The 15647-nt window shown below is 51.0% G+C and overlaps 1 protein-coding gene across 7 annotated transcripts in view; it reads right to left on the reverse strand.

Moving 5' to 3' along the window:
- LOC139256877 (protein FAM227A-like) overlaps positions 1 to 13647 on the reverse strand; it is a 129883-nt gene extending 116236 nt beyond the window's left edge. For 5 of the 7 annotated variants that reach the window (XM_070874339.1, XM_070874338.1, XM_070874340.1 and 2 more), the window contains exons 1-3: positions 13510 to 13647; positions 12055 to 12137; positions 8797 to 8851 (exon numbers count right to left, since the gene is read on the reverse strand). In XM_070874339.1, the coding sequence (XP_070730440.1) occupies positions 8797 to 8851; positions 12055 to 12137; positions 13510 to 13633 (262 nt within the window). In that variant the 5' untranslated portion in view covers positions 13634 to 13647. Of the gene's footprint in view, positions 1 to 8796; positions 8852 to 12054; positions 12138 to 13473 lie in introns of all 7 variants that reach the window. The other 2 variants (XM_070874341.1, XM_070874342.1) reach the window with 2 other exon arrangements.
- Positions 13648 to 15647: the final 2000 nt, after the last annotated feature.

Raw genomic sequence — 15647 nt, forward strand, 5'->3', positions numbered from 1 at the left:
GTGTACCGTTATTAGTTACACAGTAACCGCAGTGTGTACCGGCACAAGTTACACAGCAACTGCAGTGAGTACCGGCATTAGTTACACAGTAACCGCAGTGTGTACCGTTATTAGTTACACAGTAACCGCAGTGGGTACCGGCACAAGTTACACAGCAACTGCAGTGAGTACCGGCATTAGTTACATCGTAATCGCAGTGTGTACCGGCATTAGTTACACAGTAACCGCAGTGTGTACCATTATGAGTTACACAGTAACCGCAGTGTGCACCGTTATTAGTTACACATTAACCGCAGTGTGTACTGGCACAAGTTACACAGTAACCTCAGTGTGTACTGGCACAAGTTACACAGTAACCGCAGTTTGTACCTGCCCTAGTTACACAGTAACCGCAGTGTCTACCGTTATTAGTTACACAGTAACCGCAGTGTGTGCCGGCACAAGTTACACAGTAACCGCAGTGTGCACCGTTATTAGTTACACAGTAACCGCAGTGTGTACCGGCACAAGTTACACAGTAACCGCAGTGTGTACCGGCACAAGTTACACAGTAACCGCAGTGTGTACTGGCACAAGTTACATAGTAACCGCAGTGTGTACCGTTATTAGTTACACAGTAAACGCAGTGCGTACTGGCACAAGTTACACAGTTACCGCAGTGTGTACCGTTATTAGTTACACAGTAACCGCAGTGTGTACCGGCACACGTTACACAGTAACCGCAGTGTGTACCGTTATTAGTTACACAGTAACCGCAGTGTGTACCGGCACAAGTTACACAGTAACCGCAGTGTGTACCTACCCTAGTTACAAAGTAACCGCAGTGTGTACCGGCACAAGTTACACAGTAATCGATGTGTGTACCGGCATTAGATACACAGTAACCACAGTGTGTACCGTTATTAGTTACACAGTAAACGCAGTGCGTACTGGCACAAGTTACACAGTAACCGCAGTGAGTACCGTTATTAGTTACACAGTAACCGCAGTGTGTACTGGCACAAGTTACACAGTAACTGCAGTGAGTACCGGCATTAATTACACAGTAACCGCAGTGTGTACCGTTATTAGTTACACAGTAACCGCAGTGTCTAGCGGCACAAGTTACACAGTAATCACAGTGTGTACCGGCACAAGTTACACAGTAACCGCAGTGTGTACCGTTATTAGTTACACAGTAACTGCAGTGAGTACCGGCATTAATTACACAGTAACCGCAGTGTGTACCGTTATTAGTTACACAGTAACCGCAGTGTGTAGCGGCACAAGTTACACAGTAATCACAGTGTGTACCGGCATTAGTTACACAGTAACCGCAGTGTGTACCGTTATTAGTTACACAGTAAACGCAGTGCGTACTGGCACAAGTTACAGTTACCGCAGTGTGTACCGTTATTAGTTACAGAGTAACCGCAGTGGGTACCGGCACAAGTTACACAGCAACTGCAGTGAGTACCGGCATTAGTTACACAGTAATCGCAGTGTACCCCGGCATTAGTTACACAGTAACCGCAGTGTGTACCATTATGAGTTACACAGTAACCGCAGTGTGTACTGGCACAAGTTACACAGTAACCGCAGTTTGTACCGTTATTAGTTACATAGTAACCGCAGTGTGTACCGGCACAAGTTACACAGTAATCACAGTGTGTACCGGCATTAGTTACACAGTAACCGCAGTGTGTACCGGCATTAGTTACACAGTAACCGCAGTGTGTACCGTTATTAGTTACACAGTAACCGCAGTGTGTACCGGCACAAGTTACACAGCAACTGCAGTGAGTACCGGCATTAGTTACACAGTAACCGCAGTGTGTACCGTTATTAGTTACACAGTAACCGCAGTGGGTACCGGCACAAGTTACACAGCAACTGCAGTGAGTACCGGCATTAGTTACATCGTAATCGCAGTGTGTACCGGCATTAGTTACACAGTAACCGCAGTGTGTACCATTATGAGTTACACAGTAACCGCAGTGTGCACCGTTATTAGTTACACAGTAACCGCAGTGTGTACCGGCATTAGTTACACAGTAATCGCAGTGTGTACTGGCACAAGTTACACAGTAACCGCAGTGTGTACCGTTAGTAGTTAAACAGTAACCGCAGTGTGTACCGGCACAAGTTACACAGTAACCGCAGTGTGTACCGTTATTAGTTACACAGTAACCGCAGTGTGTACCGGCACAAGTTACACAGTAATCGATGTGTGTACCGGCATTAGTTACACAGTAACCACAGTGTGTACCGTTATTAGTTACACAGTAAACGCAGTGCGTACTGGCACAAGTTACACAGTTACCGCAGTGTGTACCGTTATTAGTTACACAGTAACCGCAGTGTGTACCGGCACAAGTTACACAGTAACCGCAGTGGGTACCGGCACAAGTTACACAGCAACTGCAGTGAGTACCGGCATTAGTTACACAGTAACCGCAGTGTGTACCGTTATTAGTTACACAGCAACCGCAGTGTGTACCAGCACAAGTTACACAGTAACCGCAGTGTGTACCGTTATTAGTTACACAGTAATCGCAGTGTGTACCGGCATTAGTTACACAGTAACCGCACTGTGTACCGGCATTAGTTACACAGTAACCGCAGTTTGTACCGTTATTAGTTACACAGTAACCGCAGTGTGTACCTGCCCTAGTTACACAGTAACCGCAATGTGTACCGGCACAAGTTACACAGTATTCGCAGTGTGTACCGTTATTAGTTACACAGTAACCGCAGTGTGTACCGGCACAAGTTACACAGTAACCGCAGTGTGTACCGGCACAAGTTACACAGTAACCGCAGTGTGTACCGGCACAAGTTACACAGTAACCGCAGTGTGTACCGTTATTAGTTACACAGTAACCGCAGTGTGTACCGGCACAAGTTACACAGTAATCGATGTGTGTACCGGCATTAGTTACACAGTAACCACAATGTGTACCGTTATTAGTTACACAGTAAACGCAGTGCGTACTGGCACAAGTTACACAGTTACCGCAGTGTGTACCGTTATTAGTTACACAGTAACCGCAGTGGGTACCGGCACAAGTTACACAGCAACTGCAGTGAGTACCGGCATTAGTTACACAGTAACCGCAGTGTGTACCGTTATTAGTTACACAGCAACCGCAGTGTGTACCAGCACAAGTTACACAGTAACCGCAGTGTGTACCGTTATTAGTTACACAGTAATCGCAGTGTGTACCGGCATTAGTTACACAGTAACCGCACTGTGTACCGGCATTAGTTACACAGTAACCGCAGTTTGTACCGTTATTAGTTACACAGTAACCGCAGTGTGTACCTGCCCTAGTTACACAGTAACCGCAATGTGTACCGGCACAAGTTACACAGTATTCGCAGTGTGTACCGTTATTAGTTACACAGTAACCGCAGTGTGTACCGGCACAAGTTACACAGTAACCGCAGTGTGTACCGGCACAAGTTACACAGTAACCGCAGTGTGTACCGGCACAAGTTACACAGTAACCGCAGTGTGTACCGTTATTAGTTACACAGTAACCGCAGTGTGTACCGGCACAAGTTACACAGTAACCGCAGTGTGTACCGATAGTAGTTACACAGTAACCGCAGTGTGTACCGTTAGTAGTTAAACAGTAACCGCAGTGTGTACCGGCACAAGTTACACAGTAACCGCAGTGTGTACCGTTATTAGTTACACAGTAACCGCAGTGTGTACCGGCACAAGTTACACAGTAATCGATGTGTGTACCGGCATTAGTTACACAGTAACCACAGTGTGTACCGGCATTAGTTACACAGTAACCGCACTGTGTACCGGCATTAGTTACACAGTAACCGCAGTTTGTACCGTTATTAGTTACACAGTAACCGCAGTGTGTACTGGCACAAGTTACACAGTAACCGCAATGTGTACCGGCACAAGTTACACAGTAATCGCAGTGTGTACCGTTATTAGTTACACAGTAACCGCAGTGTGTACCGGCACAAGTTACACAGTAACTGCAGTGTGTACCGTTATTAGTTACACAGTAACCGCAGTGTGTACCGGCACAAGTTACACAGTAATCGCAGTGTGTACCGGCATTAGTTACACAGTAACCGCAGTGTGTACTGGCACAAGTTACACAGTAACCGCAGTGTGTACCTGCCCTAGTTACACAGTAACCGCAATGTGTACCGGCACAAGTTACACAGTAATCGCAGTGTGTACCGTTATTAGTTACACAGTAACCGCAGTGTGTACCGGCACAAGTTACACAGTAACCGCAGTGTGTACCGTTATTAGTTACACAGTAACCGCAGTGTGTACCGGCATTAGTTACACAGTAACCGCGGTGTGTACCGTTATTAGTTACACAGTAATCGCAGTGTGTACCGTTATTAGTTACACAGTAACCGCAGTGTGTACCGGCACAAGTTACACAGTAACCTCAGTGTGTACCGGCATTAGTTTCACAGTAACCGCAGTGTGTACCGTTATTAATTACACAGTAACCGCAGTGTGTACTGGCACAAGTTACACAGTAACCGCAGTGTGTACCGGCACAAGTTACACAGTAACCGCAGTGTCTACCGTTATTAGTTACACAGTAACCGCAGTGTGTACTGGCAAAGTTACACAGTAACCGCAGTGTGTACCGTTATTAGTTACACAGTAACCGCAGTGTGTACCGGCACAAGTTACACAGTAACCGCAGTGTGTACCGGCATTAGTTACACTGTAACCGCAGTGTGTACCGTTATTAGTTATATAGTAACCGCAGTGTCTACCGGCATTAGTTACACAGTAACCGCACTGTGTACCGGCATTAGTTACACAGTAACCGCAGTTTGTACCGTTATTAGTTACACAGTAACCGCAGTGTGTACTGGCACAAGTTACACAGTAACCGCAGTGTGTACATGCCCTAGTTACACAGTAACCGCAATGTGTACCGGCACAAGTTACACAGTATTCGCAGTGTGTACCGTTATTAGTTACACAGTAACCGCAGTGTGTACCGGCACAAGTTACACAGTAACCGCAGTGTGTACCGGCACAAGTTACACAGTAACCGCAGTGTGTACCGGCACAAGTTACACAGTAACCGCAGTGTGTACCGTTATTAGTTACACAGTAACCGCAGTGTGTACCGTTATTAGTTACACAGTAACCGCAGTGTGTACCGGCACAAGTTACACAGTAACCGCAGTGTGTACCGATAGTAGTTACACAGTAACCGCAGTGTGTACCGTTAGTAGTTAAACAGTAACCGCAGTGTGTACCGGCACAAGTTACACAGTAACCGCAGTGTGTACCGTTATTAGTTACACAGTAACCGCAGTGTGTACCGGCACAAGTTACACAGTAATCGATGTGTGTACCGGCATTAGTTACACAGTAACCACAGTGTGTACCGTTATTAGTTACACAGTAAACGCAGTGCGTACTGGCACAAGTTACACAGTTACCGCAGTGTGTACCGTTATTAGTTACACAGTAACCGCAGTGGGTACCGGCACAAGTTACGCAGCAACTGCAGTGAGTACCGGCATTAGTTACACAGTAACCGCAGTGTGTACCGTTATTAGTTACACAGCAACCGCAGTGTGTACCAGCACAAGTTACACAGTAACCGCAGTGTGTACCGTTATTAGTTACACAGTAATCGCAGTGTGTACCGGCATTAGTTACACAGTAACCGCACTGTGTACCGGCATTAGTTACACAGTAACCGCAGTTTGTACCGTTATTAGTTACACAGTAACCGCAGTGTGTACTGGCACAAGTTACACAGTAACCGCAATGTGTACCGGCACAAGTTACACAGTAATCGCAGTGTGCACCGTTATTAGTTACACAGTAACCGCAGTGTGTACCGGCACAAGTTACACAGTAACCGCAGTGTGTACCGTTATTAGTTACACAGTAACCGCAGTGTGTACCGGCACAAGTTACACAGTAATCGCAGTGTGTACCGGCATTAGTTACACAGTAACCGCAGTGTGTACTGGCACAAGTTACACAGTAACCGCAGTGTGTACCTGCCCTAGTTACACAGTTACCGCAATGTGTACCGGCACAAGTTACACAGTAATCGCAGTGTGTACCGTTATTAGTTACACAGTAACCGCAGTGTGTACCGGCACAAGTTACACAGCAACTGCAGTGAGTACCGGCATTAGTTACACAGTAACCGCAGTGTGTACCGTTATTAGTTACACAGCAACCGCAGTGTGTACCAGCACAAGTTACACAGTAACCGCAATGTGTACCGGCACAAGTTACACAGTAATCGCAGTGTGTACCGTTATTAGTTACACAGTAACCGCAGTGTGTACCGGCACAAGTTACACAGTAACCGCAGTGTGTACCGTTATTAGTTACACAGTAACCGCAGTGTGTACCGGCACAAGTTACACAGTAATCGCAGTGTGTACCGGCATTAGTTACACAGTAACCGCAGTGTGTACTGGCACAAGTTACACAGTAACCGCAGTGTGTACCTGCCCTAGTTACACAGTAACCGCAATGTGTACCGGCACAAGTTACACAGTATTCGCAGTGTGTACCGTTATTAGTTACACAGTAACCGCAGTGTGTACCGGCACAAGTTACACAGTATCCGCAGTGTGTACCGGCACAAGTTACACAGTAACCGCAGTGTGTACCGGCACAAGTTACACAGTAACCGCAGTGTGTACCGTTATTAGTTACACAGTAACCGCAGTGTGTACCGTTATTAGTTACACAGTAACCGCAGTGTGTACCGGCACAAGTTACACAGTAACCGCAGTGTGTACCGATAGTAGTTACACAGTAACCGCAGTGTGTACCGTTAGTAGTTAAACAGTAACCGCAGTGTGTACCGGCACAAGTTACACAGTAACCGCAGTGTGTACCGTTATTAGTTACACAGTAACCGCAGTGTGTACCGGCACAAGTTACACAGTAATCGATGTGTGTACCGGCATTAGTTACACAGTAACCACAGTGTGTACCGTTATTAGTTACACAGTAAACGCAGTGCGTACTGGCACAAGTTACACAGTTACCGCAGTGTGTACCGTTATTAGTTACACAGTAACCGCAGTGGGTACCGGCACAAGTTACACAGCAACTGCAGTGAGTACCGGCATTAGTTACACAGTAACCGCAGTGTGTACCGTTATTAGTTACACAGCAACCGCAGTGTGTACCAGCACAAGTTACACAGTAACCGCAGTGTGTACCGTTATTAGTTACACAGTAATCGCAGTGTGTACCGGCATTAGTTACACAGTAACCGCACTGTGTACCGGCATTAGTTACACAGTAACCGCAGTTTGTACCGTTATTAGTTACACAGTAACCGCAGTGTGTACTGGCACAAGTTACACAGTAACCGCAATGTGTACCGGCACAAGTTACACAGTAATCGCAGTGTGTACCGTTATTAGTTACACAGTAACCGCAGTGTGTACCGGCACAAGTTACACAGTAACCGCAGTGTGTACCGTTATTAGTTACACAGTAACCGCAGTGTGTACCGGCACAAGTTACACAGTAATCGCAGTGTGTACCGGCATTAGTTACACAGTAACCGCAGTGTGTACTGGCACAAGTTACACAGTAACCGCAGTGTGTACCTGCCCTAGTTACACAGTTACCGCAATGTGTACCGGCACAAGTTACACAGTAATCGCAGTGTGTACCGTTATTAGTTACACAGTAACCGCAGTGTGTACCGGCACAAGTTACACAGCAACTGCAGTGAGTACCGGCATTAGTTACACAGTAACCGCAGTGTGTACCGTTATTAGTTACACAGCAACCGCAGTGTGTACCAGCACAAGTTACACAGTAACCGCAATGTGTACCGGCACAAGTTACACAGTAATCGCAGTGTGTACCGTTATTAGTTACACAGTAACCGCAGTGTGTACCGGCACAAGTTACACAGTAACCGCAGTGTGTACCGTTATTAATTACACAGTAACCGCAGTGTGTACTGGCACAAGTTACACAGTAACCGCAGTGTGTACCGGCACAAGTTACACAGTAACCGCAGTGTCTACCGTTATTAGTTACACAGTAACCGCAGTGTGTACTGGCAAAGTTACACAGTAACCGCAGTGTGTACCGTTATTAGTTACACAGTAACCGCAGTGTGTACCGGCACAAGTTACACAGTAACCGCAGTGTGTACCGGCATTAGTTACACTGTAACCGCAGTGTGTACCGTTATTAGTTATATAGTAACCGCAGTGTCTACCGGCATTAGTTACACAGTAACCGCAGTGTGTACCAGCACAAGTTACACAGTAACCGCCGTGTGTACCGGCACAAGTTACACAGTAATCGCAGTGTGTACCGTTATTAGTTACACAGTAACCGCAGTGTGTACCGGCACAAGTTACACAGTAACCGCAGTGTGTACCGGCATTCGTTACACAGTAACCGCAGTGTGTACCGGCACAAGTTACACAGTAACCGTAGTGTGTACTGGCACAAGTTACATAGTAACCGCAGTGTGTACCGTTATTAGTTACACAGTAACCGCAGTGTGTACCGGCATTAGTTACACAGTAACCGCAGTGTGTACCGTTATTAGTTACACAGTAATCGCAGTGTGTACCGGCATTAGTTACACAGTAACCGCAGTGTGTACCGGCACAAGTTACACAGTAACCGCAGTGTGTACTGGCACAAGTTACACAGTAACCGCAGTGTGTACCAGGGTCAGTGACATGTTAATGGGCAATAGTTACAACTGTTAGTGGCGGTACCAATTTGTTCAGGACTTCTTTGTTCTAACAGAGATTATGCTGCCATTTCCTGTAAATACTTACTCTCCCGGCATGTGCTGATTGAACATTCACTGTCTCTGGCTCGAGTCTCAACTCGCTGCAACAAATCAAAGGGAATACAGTGGTTGCGGAGAAACGTAACCTGCGCGCTGGCTGTCGGTCACTCCTGTTTTTGACTGGGGCCACACTGTCGGTCACTCCTGTTTTTGACTGGGGTCACACTGTCGGTCACTCCTGTTTTTGACTGGGGCCACACTGTCGGTCACTCCTGTTTTTGACTGGGGTCACACTGTCGGTCACTCCTGTTTTTGACTGGGGCCACACTGTCGGTCACTCCTGTTTTTGACTGGGGCCACACTGTCGGTCACTCCTGTTTTTGACTGGGGCCACACTGTCGGTCACTCCTGTTTTTGACTGGGGTCACACTGTCGGTCACTCCTGTTTTTGACTGGGGTCACACTGTCGGTCACTCCTGTTTTTGACTGGGGTCACACTGTCGGTCACTCCTGTTTTTGACTGGGGTCACACTGTCGGTCACTCCTGTTTTTGACTGGGGTCACACTGTCGGTCACTCCTGTTTTTGACTGGGGCCACACTGTCGGTCACTCCTGTTTTTGACTGGGGTCACACTGTCGGTCACTCCTGTTTTTGACTGGGGTCACATTGTCGGTCACTCCTGTTTTTGACTGGGGTCACACTGTCGGTCACTCCTGTTTTTGACTGGGGTCACACTGTCGGTCACTCCTGTTTTTGACTGGGGCCACACTGTCGGTCACTCCTGTTTTTGACTGGGGCCGCACTGTCGGTCACTCCTGTTTTTGACTGGGGCCACACTGTCGGTCACTCCTGTTTTTGACTGGGGTCACATTGTCGGTCACTCCTGTTTTTGACTGGGGTCACACTGTCGGTCACTCCTGTTTTTGACTGGGGTCACACTGTCGGTCACTCCTGTTTTTGACTGGGGCCACACTGTCGGTCACTCCTGTTTTTGACTGGGGCCGCACTGTCGGTCACTCCTGTTTTTGACTGGGGCCACACTGTCGGTCACTCCTGTTTTTGACTGGGGTCACACTGTCGGTCACTCCTGTTTTTGACTGGGGTCACACTGTCGGTCACTCCTGTTTTTGACTGGGGTCGCACTGTCGGTCACTCCTGTTTTTGACTGGGGCCGCACTGTCGGTCACTCCTGTTTTTGACTGGGGTCACACTGTCGGTCACTCCTGTTTTTGACTGGGGCCACACTGTCGGTCACTCCTGTTTTTGACTGGGGTCACACTATCGGTCACTCCTGGGTAGTGTGTGTGATGTGGTGTATATGGATTTTAGCAAAGCTTTGGATAAGGTCCCACATGGCAGACTGGTCACGAAAGTAAAAGCCCATGGGATGTAAGGGAAAGTGGCAAGTTGGATCCAAAATTGGCTCAGGGGTAGAAAGCAAAGGGTAATGGTTGATGGATGTTTTTGTGACTGGAAGGTTGTTTCCAGTGGGGTTCCGCAGGGCTCAGTACTGGGTCCCTTGCTTTGTGTGATATATATCAATGACTTGGACTTGAATGTTGGAATATGATTAAAAAGTTTGCAGATGACACTAAAATTGGCTGTGTGGTTGATAATGAAGAAGAAAGCTGCGGACTGGTCAGGTGGGCTGAGCAGTGGCAAATGAAATTTAATCCTGAGAAGTGTGAGGTAATGCATTTGGGGAGGGCTAACAAGGCAAGGGAATACACATTAAATGGTAGGACACTGAGAAGTGTAGAGGAACAAAGGGCCCTTGGAGTGCAGGTCCACAGATCCCTGAAGGTAGCAGGCCAGGTAGATAAGATGGCTAAGAAGGCATATGGAATACTTGCCTTTATTAGCCGAGGCATGGAATACAAGAGCAGGGAGGTTATGCTTGAACTGTATAGTATGTACTGAGGGACGCACTAAAAATTGGTGCCGTCGCCGCAAAGGCACGGTGGGAAGGGCCACAGTTTAAGGCCCTTCCTCCACAGTAAACCGAGGGGCTGGAATCAGTATAAAACTCCCCTCAGGCTGTACTTGTAAACCTTTGTATACATAGAGCACCATGATCTGAAAACAGCTATGCAGTGCCATGTATAATGCAAGTTCAGCAACTGTTTAGTAATGTATGTTGTAAAGAGATGTAACTGTAGCCTCACCCGTTTCGTGTACTGTATAGTGTTACAGGTAAGGTAATTTGATGACTATTACAATGTATTCTGGATTGTACTGAATTGTACCCTGAAATGTAAAGCAAATAAATGTATTGTATGGAATTGCTGACCGCATCCAAATGTACTGAATTGCCTTCCAATGTATTGTGCAAATTTTTATATGAATAAAGTATATATTTTGAAATGTAAAAAAAAGTTATGCTTGAACTGTATAAAACACTAGTTAGGCCACAGCTAGAGTACTGCGTGCAGTTCTGGTCACCACATTACAGGAAGGATGTGATTGCACTGGAAAGGGTGTAGAGGAGATTTACAAGGGTGTTGCCTGGACTGGAGAACTTTAGCTATGAGGAAAGGTTGGTTTTGTTTTCTTTCAAACAATGGAGGCTGAGAGGAGACCTTATTGACGTGTATAAAATTATGAGGGGCCTCGATAGAGTGGATAGGAAGGAGCTATTTCCCTTAGCAGTCAGGTCAACAACCAGGGGGCATAGATTTAAAGTAATTGAGGGGTGGTTTAGAGGGGATTTGAGGGGAAATTTCTTTACCAAGAGGGTGGTGGGGGTCTGGAACTCACTGCCTGAAAGGGTGGTCGAGGCAGCAACCCTCACCACATTTAAACAGTACTTGAATGTGCACTTGAAGTGCTGTAACCTACAGGGCTACGGACCGAGAGCTGGGAAGTGGGATTAGGCTGGGCAGCACTTTGTCGGCTGGCGTGGACACGATGGGCTGAAGTGGCCTCCTTCTGTGCTGTAAATTTCTATGATTCTCAGATTCTGACTGGGGTCATGCCATTGGTCAGTTCACAACAATTTGTATTTAACGTAGAAAAACATCCCAAGGCACTATACAGCAGCGTTATAAAACAAGACCTAACACCGAGGCACACATGCACATATTAGGACAGGTGACCAAAAGCTTGGTCAAAGAGGTAGCTTTTAAGGAGCATCTCTCGTGCCCGGGGAGCAACGGCCTCGCGCCCCGGGGAGTAACTGCCTCGCAGCCCGGGGAGTAACTGCCTCGCGGCCCGGGGAGTAACTGCCTCGCGGCCCGGGGAGTAACTGCCTCGCGGCCCGGGGAGTAACTGCCTCGCGGCCCAGGCCCGGATGGTCCGACTCACCAAAGCAGCAGGGTGTGCATGCAATGTCCCACTCCAATGCTGAATCTTCTCGTTCATCAGGTTAATTGAGCCAATCACAAATGCTGAATACTGTTAGTTAAGTCAAAACATTTGGCAAGGTTTCCCTATATTTCCAGCATTAGACTCCCCTGCCCCTCCTCACGCTGCACCCTGTCTCCCCCCACCGTGTCTACCCAAACCCCCCACCCCGTCTCCCTCTACACTGTCCCATCAAACACTCCCAGAGTAGGTACAGCACGGGGTTAGATACAGAGTAAAGCTCCCTCGACACTGTCCCACAGTACGGGTTAGATACAGAGTAAAGCTCCCTCGACACTGTCCCACAGTTCGGGTTAGATACAGAGTAAAGCTCCCTCTACACTGTCCCACAGTACGGGTTAGATACAGAGTAAAGCTCCCTCGACACTGTCCCACAGTACGGGTGAGATACAGAGTAAAGCTCCCTCGACACTGTCCTACAGTACGGGTTAGATACAGAGTAAAGCTCCCTCTACACTGTCCCACAGTACGGGTTAGATACAGAGTAAAGCTCCCTCGACACTGTCCCACAGCACGGGTTAGATACAGAGTAAAGCTCCCTCGACACTGTCCCACAGTACGGGTTAGATACAGAGTAAAGCTCCCTCTACACTGTCCCACAGTACGGGATAGATACAGAGTAAAGCTCCCTCGACACTGTCCCACAGCACGGGTTAGATACAGAGTAAAGCTCCCTCGACACTGTCCCACAGTACGGGTTAGATACAGAGTAAAGCTCCCTCTACACTGTCCCACAGTACGGGATAGATACAGAGTAAAGCTCCCTCGACACTGTCCCACAGCACGGGTTAGATACAGAGTAAAGCTCCCTCGACACTGTCCCACAGTACAGGTTAGATACAGAGTAAAGCTCCCTCGACACTGTCCCACAGTACGGGTTAGATACAGAGTAAAGCTCCCTCGACACTGTCCCACAGTACGGATTGGATACAGAGTAAAGTTCCCTCGACACTGTCCCACAGTACGGGTTAGATAAAGAGTAAAGCTCCCTCGACACTGTTGAGCATACACCATTACCAGGTAAGAATCTGAGAAACACTCTTTAGGAACAGGGACAAAAATGATTCATGTTTGTCACAGGAACCTCTGGAAATAGTGCGAGGTCTGTTCCCGTGACAAGACGTGCTGGCAGTGCTCTGATTATACCTCTGCTCCCCATATTTGCCCAGCTTTAATGAGAAAACTACCAACCACAGCGCACAAAGCCCATCACCTTGAAAGCCTTCAGCTTCAGTCCTCACGAAAAGGGATTTCTCGAACGCAAATGCCCACAGTCAGTGTCCCATGCAACTGGCAAGCTACAGTCACACACCGAGAAATCAGTGAGCAATTTGTCCGCCTCACAGCTTGAGGTCGCACCTAGTGCCCTTGACACGGATCACACTGCAAGGATGCGTGCGTGCGTCTCCTCCACACTGCGCTGCACCTTGTGTCGCTGCCTGGCTGCCACAGCCAGCGGTAGACGCAGGTCTTCTTCAAACAGCTCCATTGGAGTCATGACACGGTTAATATCATCCATCTTCACAGGCTCAGTCACACTGGGGGGGGGGAATATTCAACACAGCTTAACCTGCTAATCTCTCAATTAAGTGTGTGCTGTGGGGGGGAGGGGGGGGGGAAAGTGTGTGGTGTGGGGGGGGGTGGTGGAAGTGTGTGGTGTGGGGGGGGGGGGGAACTGTGTGGTGTGGGGGGGAAAGTGCGTGTGGGGGGGAAGTGCGTGCGGGGGGGGAAGTGCGTGCGGGGGGGGAAGTGCGTGCGGGGGGGGAAGTGCGTGCGGGGGGGGAAGTGCGTGCGGGGGGGGAAGTGCGTGCGGGGGGGGAAGTGCGTGCGGGGGGGGAAGTGCGTGCGGGGGGGGAGAGTGCGTGCGGGGGGGGAAGTGCGTGCGGGGGGGGAAGTGCGTGCGGGGGGGGAAGTGCGTGCGGGGGGGGAAGTGCGTGCGGGGGGGGAAGTGCGTGCGGGGGGGGGAAGTGCGTGCGGGGGGGGGAAGTGCGTGTGGGGGGGGAAGTGCGTGTGGGGGGGGAAGTGCGTGTGGGGGGGGAAGTGCGTGTGGGGGGGGAAGTGCGTGTGGGGGGGGAAGTGCGTGTGGGGGGGGAAGTGCGTGTGGGGGGGGAAGTGCGTGTGGGGGGGGGAAGTGCGTGTGGGGGGGGGAAGTGCGTGTGGGGGGGGAAGTGCGTGTGGGGGGGGGAAGTGCGTGTGGGGGGGGAAGTGCGTGTGGGGGGGGGAAGTGCGTGTGGGGGGGGAAGTGCGTGTGGGGGGGGGAGTGCGTGGGGGGGGGGGGAGTGCGTGGGGGGGGGGGAGTGCGTGGGGGGGGGGAAGTGCGTGGGGGGGGGGAAGTGCGTGGGGGGGGGGAGAGTGCGTGGGGGGGGAAGTGCGTGGGGGGGGGAAGTGCGTGGGGGGGGGAAGTGCGTGGGGGGGGGGAAGTGCGTGGGGGGGGAAGTGCGTGGGGGGGGAAGTGCGTAAGGGGGGGGGGAAGTGCGTGGGGGGGGGAAGTGCGTGGGGGGGGAAGTGCGTGAGGGGGAAGTGCGTGCGGGGGGGGAAGTGCGTGCGGGGGGGGAAGTGCGTGCGGGGGGGGAAGTGCGTGCGGGGGGGGAAGTGCGTGCGGGGGGGGAAGTGCGTGCGGGGGGGGAAGTGCGTGCGGGGGGGGAAGTGCGTGCGGGGGGGGGAGTGCGTGCGGGGGGGGAAGTGCGTGCGGGGGGGGAAGTGCGTGCGGGGGGGGAAGTGCGTGCGGGGGGGGAAGTGCGTGCGGGGGGGAAGTGCGTGCGGGGGGGGAAGTGCGTGCGGGGGGGGAAGTGCGTGCGGGGGGGAAGTGCGTGCGGGGGGGAAGTGCGTGCGGGGGGGAAGTGCGTGCGGGGGGGAAGTGCGTGCGGGGGGGAAGTGCGTGCGGGGGGGAAGTGCGTGCGGGGGGGAAGTGCGTGCGGGGGGAAGTGCGTGCGGGGGGGAAGTGCGTGCGGGGGGGAAGTGCGTGCGGGGGGAAGTGCGGGGGGGGGAAGTGCGTGGGGGGGGAAGTGCGTGGGGGGGGAAGTGCGTGGGGGGGAAGTGCGTGGGGGGGAGGGGGGTAAGTGTGTGTGGGGGAGGGGGGTAAGTGTGTGGGGGGGAGGGGGTAAGTGTGAGGGGGCGGGGGGTAACTAAGTGGGGGGAGCGGGGGGTAAGTGTGTGTGGGGGAGGGGGAAGTGTGTGGGGGTAAGTGTGTGGGGGGGGAGGAGGGCAAGTGTGTGTGGGGGCGGGGGTAAGTGTGTGGGGGGGGAGTGGGGTAAGTGTGAAGAGGCGGGGGATACGTGTGTGGGGGGGGCGGGGGGTAAGTGTGTGGGGGAGGGGGGGTAAGTGTGTGGGGGGGGGGGAGTGCGTGGGGGGGGAGTGCGTGGGGGGGGAGAGCGTGGGGCAGGGAAGTGCGTGGGGCGGGGAGGGGGAAGTGTGTGGGGGGGAGGGGGAGGTGTGTGGGTGGGAGGGGGAGGTGTGTGGGGAGGGGAGGGGGGAAGTGTGTGGGGGGAAGGGGGGGAAGTGTGTGGGGGGGGAAGGGGGGGAAGTGTGTGTGG

This window comes from Pristiophorus japonicus, unplaced genomic scaffold (genome assembly GCF_044704955.1).
Source record: "Pristiophorus japonicus isolate sPriJap1 unplaced genomic scaffold, sPriJap1.hap1 HAP1_SCAFFOLD_789, whole genome shotgun sequence".
NCBI classification, from domain to species: domain Eukaryota; kingdom Metazoa; phylum Chordata; class Chondrichthyes; family Pristiophoridae; genus Pristiophorus; species Pristiophorus japonicus.